Source organism: Telmatherina bonti, assembly GCF_933228915.1.
Source record: "Telmatherina bonti genome assembly, chromosome: 21".
Taxonomy (NCBI): domain Eukaryota; kingdom Metazoa; phylum Chordata; class Actinopteri; order Atheriniformes; family Telmatherinidae; genus Telmatherina; species Telmatherina bonti.
In genome coordinates, this window is record NC_136630.1 from 35289301 (window position 1) to 35303122 (window position 13822).

Genomic DNA, 13822 nt, shown 5'->3' on the forward strand with positions numbered 1-13822 from the left:
AGGTGGAATGGGAGATTCTCATGGTGATGAAATGGAACGGGATATTTGCATGGTGATGAGGTGGAACAGGAGATTCTCATGGTGATGAGGTTGAACGGGAGATTCTCATCATGATGTGGTGGAACGGGAGATTCTCATGGTGATGTGGTGGAACGGGAGATTCTCATGGTGATGTGGTGGAACGGTAGATTCTCATGGTGATGTGGTTGAACGGGAGATTCTCATGGCTACGAGGTGGAACGGGAGATTCTAATCATGATGTGGTGGAACGGGAGATTCTCATCATGATGTGGTGGAACGGGAGATTCTCGGGGTGATGTGCTGGAACGGGAGATTCTCATGGTAATGAGGTGGATCGGGACATTCTCATGGTGATGAGGTGGAACGGGAGATTCTCATCATGATGAGGTGGAACGGGAGATTGTCGTGGTGATTAGGTGGAACGGGAGATTCTCATGGTGATGAGGAGGAACGGGAGATTCTCATCATGATGAGGTGGAATGGGAGATTCTCATGGTGATGTGGTGGAACGGGAGATTCTCATCATGATGTGGTGGAACGGGAGATTCTCATGGTGATGAGGTGGAACGGGAGATTCTCATCATGATGAGGTAGAATGGGAGATTCTCATGGTGATGAGGTGGAACGGGAGATTCTCATGGTGATGAGGTGGAACGGGAGATTCTCATGGTGATGTGGTTGAACGGGAGATTGTCATGGTGATGAGGTGGAACGGGAGATTCTCATGGTGATGTGGTGGAACGGGAGATTGTCATGGTGATGAGGTGGAACGGGAGATTCTCATGGTAATGAGGTGGAACGGGAGATTCTCATGGTGATGTGGTGGAACGGGAGATTCTCATCATGATGTGGTGGAACGGGAGATTCTCATGGTGATGAGGTGGAACGGGAGATTCTCATGGTGATGAGGTGGAACGGGAGATTGTCATGGTACTGAGGTGGAACGGGAGATTCTCATGGTGATGTGGTGGAACGGGAGATTCTCATCATGATGTGGTGGAACGGGAGATTCTCATGGTGATGAGGTGGAACGGGAGATTCTCATGGTGATGTGGTGGAATGGGAGATTCTCATCATGATGTGGTGGAACGGGAGATTCTCATCATGATGAGGTGGAACGGGAGATTCTCATCATGATGAGGTGGAACAGGAGATTCTCATGGTGATGAGATGGAACGGGAGATTCTCATCATGATGAGGTAGAACGGGAGATTCTCATGGTGATGAGGTGGAACGGGAGATTCTCATGGTGATGAGGTGGAACGGGAGAACCTCATGGTGATGTGGTTGAACGGGAGATTCTCATGGTGATGAGGTGGAACGGGAGATTCTCATCATGATGAGGTAGAACGGGAGATTGTCATGGTGATGAGGTGGAACGGGAGATTCTCATGGTACTGAGGTGGAACGGGAGATTCTCATGGTGATGTGGTGGAATGGGAGATTCTCATCATGATGTGGTGGAACAGGAGATTCTCATGGTGATGAGGTGGAACGGGAGATTCTCATGGTGATGTGGTGGAACGGGAGATTCTCATAATGATGTGATGGAACGGGAGATTCTCACGGTGATGAGGTGGAACGGGAGATTTTAATTATGATTTGGTGGAACGGGAGATTCTCATCATGATGTTATGGAACGGGAGATTTTCATGGTGATGAGGTGGAACGGGAGATTATAATCATGATGTTGTGGAACGGGAGATTCTCATCATGATGTGATGGAACGGGAGATTCTCACGGTGATGAGGTGGAACGGGAGATTCTCACAGTGATGAGGTGGAACGGGAGATTTTCATCATGATTTGGTGGAACGGGAGATTCTCATCATGATTTGGTGGAACGGGAGATTCTCATCATGATGTTGTGGAATGGGAGATTTTCATGGTGATGAGGTGGAACGGGAGATTATAATCATGATGTTGTGGAACAGGAGATTTTCATGGTGATGAGGTGGAACGGGAGATTCTGATTGTAATGAGGTGGAATGGGAGATTCTCATGGTGATGAGATGGAACGGGGTATTCGCATGGTGATGAGGTGGAACGGGAGATTCTCATGGTGATGAGGTGGAATGGGAGATTCTCATCATGATGAGGTGGAACGGGAGATTCTGATTGTAATGAGGTGGAATGGGAGATTCTCATGGTGATGAGATGGAACGGGGTATTCGCATGGTGATGAGGTGGAACGGGAGATTCTCATGGTGATGAGGTGGAATGGGAGATTCTCATGGTGATGAAATGGAACGGGATATTTGCATGGTGATGAGGTGGAACAGGAGATTCTCATGGTGATGATGTGGAATGGGAGATTCTCATGGTGATGAGGTGGAACAGGAGATTCTCATGGTGATGAGGTGGAACGGGAGATTCTCATGGTGATGTGGTGGAATGGGAGATTCTCATGGTGATGAGGTGGAACGGGAGATTCTCATGGTGATGTGGTGGAACGGGAGATTCTCATCATGATGTGGTGGAACGGGAGATTCTCATGGTGATGAGGTGGAACGGGAGATTCTCATGGTGATGTGATGGAACGGGAGATTCTCATCATGATGAGGTGGAACGGGAGATCCTCATGGTGATGAGGTGGAACGGGAGATTCTCATGGTGGTGAGGTGGAACGGGAGATTCTCATGGTGATGAGGTGGAACGGGAGATTCTCATCATGATGAGGTAGAAGGGGAGATTGTCATGGTGATGAGGTGGAACGCGAGATTCTCATGGTACTGAGGTGGAACGAGAGATTCTCATGGTGATGTGGTGGATCGGGAGATTCTCATCATGATGTGGTGGAACAGGAGATTCTCATGGTGATGAGGTGGAACGGGAGATTCTCATGGTGATGTGGTGGAACGGGAGATTCTCATCATGATGTTATGGAAAGGGAGATTCTCACGGTGATGAGGTGGAACGGGAGATTTTCATCATTATTTGGTGGAACGGGAGATTCTCATCATGATGTTGTGGAACGGGAGATTTTAATGGTGATGAGGTGGAACGGGAGATTATAATCATGATGTTGTGGAACGGGAGATTCTCATCATGATGTGATGGAACGGGAGATTCTCATGGTGATGTGATGGAACGGGAGATTCTCATGGTGATGTGGTGGAACGGGAGATTCTCATCATGATGTGGTGGAACGGGAGATTCTCATGGTGATGAGGTGGAACGGGAGATTCTCATGGTGATGTGGTGGAATGGGAGATTCTCATCATGATGTGGTGGAACGGGAGATTCTCATCATGATGAGGTGGAACGGGAGATTCTCATCATGATGAGGTGTAACGGGAGATTCTCATGGTGATGAGATGGAACGGGAGATTCTCATCATGATGAGGTTGAACGGGAGATTCTCATGGTGATGAGGTGGAACGGGAGATTCTCATGGTGATGAGGTGGAACGGGAGATTCTCATGGTTATGTGGTTGAACGGGAGATTCTCATGGTGATGAGGTGGAACGGGAGATTCTCATGGTGATGAGGTGGAACGGGAGATTCTCATCATGATGAGGTAGAACGGGAGATTGTCATGGTGATGAGGTGGAACGGGAGATTCTCATGATACTGAGGTGGAACGGGAGATTCTCATGGTGATGTGGTGGAATGGGAGATTCTCATCATCATGTGGTGGAACAGGAGATTCTCATGGTGATGAGGTGGAACGGGAGATTCTCATGGTGATGTGGTGGAACGGGAGATTCTCATAATGATGTGATGGAACGGGAGATTCTCACGGTGATGAGGTGGAACGGGAGATTTTCATTATGATTTGGTGGAACGGGAGATTCTCATCATGATGTTATGGAACGGGAGATTTTCATGGTGATGAGGTGGAACGGGAGATTATAATCATGATGTTGTGGAACAGGAGATTTTCATGGTGATGAGGTGGAATGGGAGATTCTCATCATGATGAGGTGGAACGGGAGATTCTCATTGTAATGAGGTGGAATGGGAGATTCTCATGGTGATGAGATGGAACGGGATATTCGCATGGTGATGAGGTGGAACGGGAGATTCTCATGGTGATGAGGTGGAATGGGAGATTCTCATGGTGATGAAATGGAACGGGATATTTGCATGGTGATGAGGTGGAACAGGAGATTCTCATGGTGATGAGGTTGAACGGGAGATTCTCATCATGATGTGGTGGAACGGGAGATTCTCATGGTGATGTGGTGGAACGGGAGATTCTCATGGTGATGTGGTGGAACGGTAGATTCTCATGGTGATGTGGTTGAACGGGAGATTCTCATGGCTACGAGGTGGAACGGGAGATTCTAATCATGATGTGGTGGAACGGGAGATTCTCATCATGATGTGGTGGAACGGGAGATTCTCGGGGTGATGTGCTGGAACGGGAGATTCTCATGGTAATGAGGTGGATCGGGACATTCTCATGGTGATGAGGTGGAACGGGAGATTCTCATCATGATGAGGTGGAACGGGAGATTGTCGTGGTGATTAGGTGGAACGGGAGATTCTCATGGTGATGAGGAGGAACGGGAGATTCTCATCATGATGAGGTGGAATGGGAGATTCTCATGGTGATGTGGTGGAACGGGAGATTCTCATCATGATGTGGTGGAACGGGAGATTCTCATGGTGATGAGGTGGAACGGGAGATTCTCATCATGATGAGGTAGAATGGGAGATTCTCATGGTGATGAGGTGGAACGGGAGATTCTCATGGTGATGAGGTGGAACGGGAGATTCTCATGGTGATGTGGTTGAACGGGAGATTGTCATGGTGATGAGGTGGAACGGGAGATTCTCATGGTGATGTGGTGGAACGGGAGATTGTCATGGTGATGAGGTGGAACGGGAGATTCTCATGGTAATGAGGTGGAACGGGAGATTCTCATGGTGATGTGGTGGAACGGGAGATTCTCATCATGATGTGGTGGAACGGGAGATTCTCATGGTGATGAGGTGGAACGGGAGATTCTCATGGTGATGAGGTGGAACGGGAGATTGTCATGGTACTGAGGTGGAACGGGAGATTCTCATGGTGATGTGGTGGAACGGGAGATTCTCATCATGATGTGGTGGAACGGGAGATTCTCATGGTGATGAGGTGGAACGGGAGATTCTCATGGTGATGTGGTGGAATGGGAGATTCTCATCATGATGTGGTGGAACGGGAGATTCTCATCATGATGAGGTGGAACGGGAGATTCTCATCATGATGAGGTGGAACAGGAGATTCTCATGGTGATGAGATGGAACGGGAGATTCTCATCATGATGAGGTAGAACGGGAGATTCTCATGGTGATGAGGTGGAACGGGAGATTCTCATGGTGATGAGGTGGAACGGGAGAACCTCATGGTGATGTGGTTGAACGGGAGATTCTCATGGTGATGAGGTGGAACGGGAGATTCTCATCATGATGAGGTAGAACGGGAGATTGTCATGGTGATGAGGTGGAACGGGAGATTCTCATGGTACTGAGGTGGAACGGGAGATTCTCATGGTGATGTGGTGGAATGGGAGATTCTCATCATGATGTGGTGGAACAGGAGATTCTCATGGTGATGAGGTGGAACGGGAGATTCTCATGGTGATGTGGTGGAACGGGAGATTCTCATAATGATGTGATGGAACGGGAGATTCTCACGGTGATGAGGTGGAACGGGAGATTTTAATTATGATTTGGTGGAACGGGAGATTCTCATCATGATGTTATGGAACGGGAGATTTTCATGGTGATGAGGTGGAACGGGAGATTATAATCATGATGTTGTGGAACGGGAGATTCTCATCATGATGTGATGGAACGGGAGATTCTCACGGTGATGAGGTGGAACGGGAGATTCTCACAGTGATGAGGTGGAACGGGAGATTTTCATCATGATTTGGTGGAACGGGAGATTCTCATCATGATTTGGTGGAACGGGAGATTCTCATCATGATGTTGTGGAATGGGAGATTTTCATGGTGATGAGGTGGAACGGGAGATTATAATCATCATGTTGTGGAACAGGAGATTTTCATGGTGATGAGGTGGAACGGGAGATTCTGATTGTAATGAGGTGGAATGGGAGATTCTCATGGTGATGAGATGGAACGGGGTATTCGCATGGTGATGAGGTGGAACGGGAGATTCTCATGGTGATGAGGTGGAATGGGAGATTCTCATCATGATGAGGTGGAACGGGAGATTCTGATTGTAATGAGGTGGAATGGGAGATTCTCATGGTGATGAGATGGAACGGGGTATTCGCATGGTGATGAGGTGGAACGGGAGATTCTCATGGTGATGAGGTGGAATGGGAGATTCTCATGGTGATGAAATGGAACGGGATATTTGCATGGTGATGAGGTGGAACAGGAGATTCTCATGGTGATGATGTGGAATGGGAGATTCTCATGGTGATGAGGTGGAACAGGAGATTCTCATGGTGATGAGGTGGAATGGGAGATTCTCATGGTGATGAAATGGAACGGGATATTCGCATGGTGATGAGGTGTAACGTGAGATTTTCTTGTTTTAATGGTTTTGATTCCACAAACACAAAAATCAAAATTTAATCTTTAAATGTTTTCATCTAAATGACATGTTTAGTCATATTTTGTTCCACAGATATCCACCAGTGGGCAGAAGACCACCATAGGATTGTTTGAGCAGTTTTTGGAAAAATGATACAAACTCTCTCAGAAACCATTTATATCAAAATTGACAAACAAGAGTTAAGTTGAACAGAGTTGATTTATAGATGCATTAAATATTAAACTTCATTAATCTGAGACTGACCTCAGGTTTATATCCACCGACACAGAAACCTCCACCTGATAAACTGTGATATTTAAAGCAATCGACTCTCGATTGGCCTGTTTCAGCCCACCACACACGCACACACACCAGGTAAGGTGACACTTGAGCAGTGAACACCTGAGCAGACCTTTTCCTTCAGCTCTGGTCCTGCTGCTCCGTCCGGTGTGATTGTGTTTCCGTTGCGGATCCTTAGGATCACTTCCAGGTGTTTTATAGTGTTGTTGCTGTGGAGACGATGAGAGGCTGCAGGTGAAGGTATTGCAGCAGGTAGAAGTTGGTTCTCTTGGTCTGAGATGCCGAGTTTATCTGAGCTGCTGGGTTTCTTCTTGTGGAGGAAGAAGAAGGGAAGACGTTGGGTCATGGGATCGTGGCGGAGTCGTAGCTATGTGGTCTCAGAGGAAGGGTATCAGGACCACAGCGCCCATTTCCAGAGCTGTGCATCATCCTGTCAGTGAGTAAAATTCGACCCACCTCAGTTTCAGAACTGAATTAATCAGGATTTCTGTTTTTATTTTTGATAGTGTAAACTGATGCTATCGTCTATAATGATTACAAGCTAGTCATAGCAACAATGATTCTTCATTACTTTAAAAAAAACTCAGTAAATTTCAATTGATTAAACTGTAATTTGCATTTCATAAAACTCAGAGATAGCCTCGTTGATGCTGACACTTAAATTCTGTAGGAATTATTGTGCTAATGTAAAGAGATTAATCTGTGGAATTAATGGATCACATAAACACTTATTACTCAAACTATACTAATCTACAAAGGAGCGTCTAGGTGCCGAGTGTTTTCACACTAGTATTGATTGATGTCGATACCAGTCTGCCCACTCCTTTCTAAATTTAAAGCTGAAAAATTAATCAGAATTTTCATAGATGTGGACGATACATGTTTTTTGGTGGATTATGTTCACAGAAAAGGTTCCTAAATGTCCTCATTAAATCTGGGGTAGATAATGTTGGAGAGCTAGCAAGACCCTGTCTTGGTTCTTCCCCCTCTGGTTCTGCTCCTTGCGTGATCCAAGGCTTTTTTATTTGCAGCTTTTTCCACCAAGGATTCTCTCTCTTTCTGTGGTGTGGCTATGAGGTATGTGCTGCGGCAGGGGGAAGAGAGGAGCCGGGAGAAGAAGCTTATAAAATAGAAGAAATGAACAACTCCAATTGGGTCTGAACATTTGGATGGATTAGTTTTTACAGATTTACATTAAACTGAGGGGTCTACTACAGGCACATCTCAGAAAATTAGAATATTATAAAAAATATTATATAGATTCATTACACGTAGAGTGAAATAGTTCAAACATTTATGTCATGAAATGTTGATAATTGTGGCTTATAGACAAGGTCCCAGAGTCTGGAGGAAGAGTGGAGAGGCACAGAATCCATGTTGCTGGAAGTCCAGAGTGAAGTTTCCACAGTCAGTGATGGTTTGGGAGCCATGTCATCTGCTGGTGTTGCTCCACTGGGTTTTCTGAAGGTCACAGTCAACACAGCATCTAGCAGGACATTTTAGAGACATTCCTTCTGCTGACAAGCTTTATGGAGATGCAGATTTCATTTCCCAGCAGGACTTGGCACCTGCCTACACTGCCAAAGGTACCAAAAGCTGCTCCAATGACCACAGTGTTACTGTGCTGGATCGGCCAACAGACCCACCTGATCTGAACCCCGTAGAGAATCTGTGGGGTGTTGTCAGGAGGCAGATGAGAGACACCAGACCCAACTATGTAGATGACCTGAAGGTTGCTATCAAAGCAACCTGGACTTCCATTATACCTGAGCAGTGCCACACGCTGATGGCTTTCATTGCCTGGCCGTGTTGATGCAGTAATTCATGGAAAAGGAGGTCCAACCACGTACTGTGGCATAGAAATGAATATACTGTTCAGAAGCCTGAATTTCTCTTTAAAATATCCTTTTTTCATTCATCTTATGCAATATTCTAATTTTCTGAGACCATTCTGCCTCTTATCCGGGGTCGGGTCGCGGGGGCAGCAGCCTAAGCAGGGAAGCCCAGACTTCCCTCTCCCCAGCCACATTTGCCAACTCTGCGGGGGGATCCCGAGGCGTTCCCAGGCCAGCCGAGAGATATAATCCCTCCAGCGTGTCCTGGGTCTTCCCCGGGGTCTCCTCCCAGAGGGACGTGCCTGGAACACCTCACCAGGGAGGTCCAGGAGGCATCCTGACCAGATGCCCGAGCCACCTCAACTGGTTCCTCTCGATGTGGAGGAGCAGCGGCTCTACTCTGATCTCCTCCCGGATGACTGAGCTCCTCACCCTATCTCTAAGGGAGAGCCCGGCCACCCTGCGGAGGAAACTCATTTCAGCCGCCTGTATACGAGATCTCCTTCTTTCGGTCACGACCCACAGCTCATGACCATAGGTGAGGGTAGGAACGTAGATCGACTGGTAAATGGAGAGCTTCGCCTTCTGGCTCAGCTCCTTCTTCACCACGACAGACCGGCGCAGAGTCCGCATTACTGCAGACGCCGCACCGATCCGTCTGTCGATCTCGCGCTCCATCCTTCCCTCACTCGTGAACAAGACCCCAAGATATTTAAACTCCTCCACTTGAGGCAGGACCTCACTCCCGACCCGGAGAGGACAATCCACCCTATTCCGGCTGAGGACCATGGTCTCAGATTTGGAGGTGCTGATTCTCATCCCAGCCGCTTCACACTCGGCCGCGAATTGCTCAAGCGAGAGCTGGAGATCATGACCAGATGAAGCCAACAGGACCACGTCATCTGCAAAAAGCAGGGACCCAATCCTGAGGCCACCAAGTCGGATCCCCTCAACACCTCGGCTGCGCCTAGAAATTCTGTCCATATAAGTTATGAACAGAATCGGTGATAAAGGGCAGCATTGGTGGAGTCCAACCCTCACCGGAAACGAATCCGACTTACTGCCGGCAATGCGGACCAAGCTCTGACACCTGTCGTACAGGGACCGGACAGCTCGTACAAGGGGGTCTGGTACCCCATACTCCCGGAGTACCCCCCACAGGAGCCCCCGGGGGACACGGTCGAATGCCTTCTCCAGGTCCACAAAACACATGTAGACCTGACCAGATGAGGCCCCTGGTTGGGCAAACTCCCATGCCCCCTCCAGGACCCCAAAGAGGGTATAGAGCTGGTCCACTGTTCCGCGACCAGGACGAAAACCACACTGCTCCTCCTCAATCCGGGATTCAACTATCCGGCGGACCCTCCTCTCCAGGACCCCTGAATAGACCTTACCAGGGAGACTGAGGAGTGTGATTCCCCTGTAATTGGAACACACCCTAATTGGAAAAGGGGGACCACCACCCCAGTCTGCCAGTCCAGCGGTACTGTCCCCGATGTCCACGCGATGCTGCAGAGGCGTGTCAGCCAGGACAGCCCCACAGCATCCAGAGCCTTAAGGAACTCCAGGCGGATCTCATCCACCCCCGGGGCCTTGCCGCCAAGGAGCTTTTTGACCACCTCAGGGACTTCAGCCCCAGAGATAGGAGAGTCCACCCCTGAGTCCGCCAGCTCTGCTTCCTCATCGGAAGACGTGTTGGTAGGATTGAGGAGGTCTTCGAAGTATTCCTTCCACTGACCCACTATGTCCCGAGTTGAGGTCAGCAGCTCCCCACCTCCACTGTACACAGTATTGATGGAGCACTGCTTCCCCCTCCTGAGCCGCCGGATGGTGGACCAGAATCTCCTCGAAGCCATCCGGAAGTCTTTCTCCATGGCCTCGCCGAACTCCTCCCATGCCCGAGTTTTTGCCTCGGCGACAGCCGAAGCCTGCCAGATCTGACCGGCTTCCTCCCCCACCACCTGAGCCAACTCACCACCAGGTGGTGATCAGTTGACAGCTCCGCCCCCCTCTTCACCCGAGTGTCCAAGGCATGTGGCCGCAGGTCCGATGATACGACTACAAAATCGATCATCGAACTGCGGCCCAGGGAATCCTGATGCCAGGTGTACATATGGACACTCTTATATTGGAACATGGTGTTCGTTATGGACAATCCATGACGAGCAGAGAAGTCCAATAACAAAACACCATTTGGGTTCAGAGGAGGGGGACCATGCCTCCCAATCACTCCCCTCCAGGTCTCACTGTCATTGCCCACGTGCATTTTGGGTTTTCATTTGAAATTTGAAATGTTTCACTCTATGTGTTAGGAATCTATAATTTCATATTCTGAAATTTCATATTCTAATTATTTTTTAGATGTATCTGTATATTTTTTTATTGTTCATGATAACAAAATGTATAGACTACTATCAGGGCGAGGAACCACTTCACCCAGAGTAAAAAAAAGAAAAGTATTTGTTCAAGATTACCAACAATAGCTTTAACGCTTCCTCACTGAGATGATGCCACTCATTTCAGTTTTAGTTTTATTTAACTGATGAAAGTTCTGGTACATCAAATCCAAGTTCCTGGTACTGGTCCGGACTGAAATTTTCCATCTTGGCTCTGGTCTTGATGTAGGTTTTCTTTCTTTTTACAGGTCAGCTGATGAAGGTTTTCCTTTGTGGGTGTGGATCTTTGTAGTTCTTTAATTTGGTCAATAGAAAGTGATCGGATAAGACTATAGTCCCTGGTGAGACGGTTATATAACGTTGTGTATACATACATGTATGTGTGTCATCAGGATAATTATGGAAACATATTTAGATTTCTTTCATAATTTGAGTGAGTGGGAAAAAGTAGATGTAGAACAACAGTTGTTCTAGGAGGGAGCCTTGTGGAGCGTCACAGGTTATTTTAGTTTCCAACATGGTTGACCGGGATGTTATGCTCTTTAATTTTACAGGTCAGCTGAGGGAGAGTCCACCTCCCTAATGCCTCCTCTGGAGAGGGTGGGGACATTTCAGTCCACGCCCCACCTGCCCACCCTCACCTCCACCCCAGCTGGTGCTTTACTGGCAGGAGACTCCGCCTCCCAGAGCAGTGTCATTGTCAGGAAACGGCGGCGATTGGCAGCCAGTCCTGGAGGACTTCACTGGAATTCTGCAGGTATCTATCTATCTATCTATCTATCTGTTTGAATTTCTAAAGTTGTTGCTACTTCAGAGACTTTGGTACAGGGTCAGGCCTCTGTTTCAGGATCAGGACTTTGTTACAGGATCAGTTATCTGGTTCAGAATCAGGACTTTGGTCGAGGGTCAGGCCTCTGGTTCAGGATCAGGACTTTGGTAAAGGATCAGGCCTCTGGTTCAGGATCAGGACTTTGGTTTCAGGTACAGGTTCAGGTGAAGGGAACATGTGGAGGTGATGGAGTTGGTATGAAACTGTGGACGTGACTTCCTGCCAGCTCTGGTGTTTATTCTGAGCATATCTCTACTTCCTGCGGGAGTTGCTCTGTTCTTTAGCTCCACCCTTCTGAAGAATGATAATGAGCTTCCTGTTGGACAGACTACTTCTGGGCGGTTCTTGCCTCATTCGTCCTGGTTTTAGTGTTGCATTACATCACTGTCTCCTCCTGTTGAGGATGATTTCACGTTTCTCCTGGATTTTCCATTATCTGCATCATCTGCTCCTAGCTAAAGTTTTTCGTTCCTGATCCAGGCAGATGTTCCTGCTGGTGGTCTTTTCCCCTCCTGTTAATGTTTCTCAGTAAAATAAATGAAATTTTAACTCAAGAGACATGAAAACTGACTCAGTTTAAAAGTTCTTCTGACCTTGAAGATGAAGTTTTCTGGAGTGGGGACTTGTTTAAATTGAAAAGGGAGAGATATAAAGAGAAAGAAGCTCAGTGTATCAGGAAATGTCCCTCAGCAGTCTAAACCTATAGCAGCATAACTAAGGGATGCTAACCATCCCTAGCTATAGGACTTATCAAAAAGATAAGTCTTCAGCCTAGTCTTAAAGGTGGGGAGGGTGTCTGCTTCCCTAACACTAACTGGGAGCTTATTCCATAAGAGAGGGGCCTGATAACCAAAGGCTCTGCCTCCTGCTCGGCTCTTTGAGACTCTAGGAACCACAAGTAAGCCTGCAGTCTGCGAACGAAGTACTCTGCTTGGTATATAAGGAATAATGAGGTCTTTGGTATATAGTGGTGCCTGGTTGTGGAGGGCTTTATATGTAAGGAGAAGGATTTTAAATTCTATTCTAGATTCAACAGGCAGCCAATGAAGAGAGGCTAAAACTGGAGAAATATGATCTCTCCTGCTGGTTCTGGTCAGGACTCTGGCTGCAGAATTCTGGATCAGCTGAAGGCTTTTCAGGGCATATTTAGGACAGCCCAGTAATAGAGAGTTACAGTAATCTAGTCTCGAAGTAACAAAAGCATGAACCAGTTTTTCTGCATCACTCTGAGACAGCATGTCCCTAATTTTGGCTTTATTACGTAAATGAAAGAAGGTTGTTTTAGTAACCTGCTTAATATGTGGACCAAAGGACAGGTCAGGGTCAAATATTACTCCAAGGTTTCTCACTATAGCACTGGAAGCTAAAGTAATGCCATCCAGGTTCATTACAAAACCGGAAAATTTAGCTCTGAGTTTTTCAGATCCAACGAGAATTACTTCAGTCTTATCTGAGTTTAAGAGGAGAAAATTTCTAGACATCCAAGTCTTTATGTCTATGAGACAATTTTGTAGCCTATTGGGCTGATTTGTTTAATCTGGTTTAAAGGATAAGTATATCTGAGTATCATCTGCATAACATAACATTGAAAGTTTATTCCATGTTGTCTAATAATTTTGCCTAAAGGGAGCATATATAGTGTGATGAGTATTGGTCCAAGTACAGAACCTTGAGGAACTCCATGACTTACTGTGGTATGTGAGGAGGATTGTCATTTACATGAACAAACTGAAGTCTATCAGATTAATTTACACTGGTATCCATACTTAAATGACGCTGTTAGAATGGTCACTTCCAACTGTTTTGATCAGAGAGCAGCCCCTCAAGCTCCAGCAGCTACTTGGTGGACCCACTGTTTACACTGGTGACGCACTTTCAAAATAGCAGCGGCCCAAATCCGATAGAAATACTGAGAAATGAGATTACTGTTTGGACTTTGAA

General features: G+C 47.1%; 1 protein-coding gene across 1 annotated transcript in view; it reads left to right on the plus strand.

Moving 5' to 3' along the window:
* The window catches only part of LOC306771504 (ankyrin repeat and fibronectin type-III domain-containing protein 1-like), a gene marked incomplete at its 3' end in the record, with an annotated part of 122016 nt that overhangs the window by 92097 nt on the left and 16097 nt on the right, over window positions 1-13822 (plus strand). Inside the window, exon 4 of the mRNA XM_079260670.1 lies at window positions 11607-11809. Within this exon, the coding sequence (XP_079116796.1) occupies window positions 11607-11809 (203 nt within the window). The remainder of the gene's footprint in view (window positions 1-11606; window positions 11810-13822) is intronic.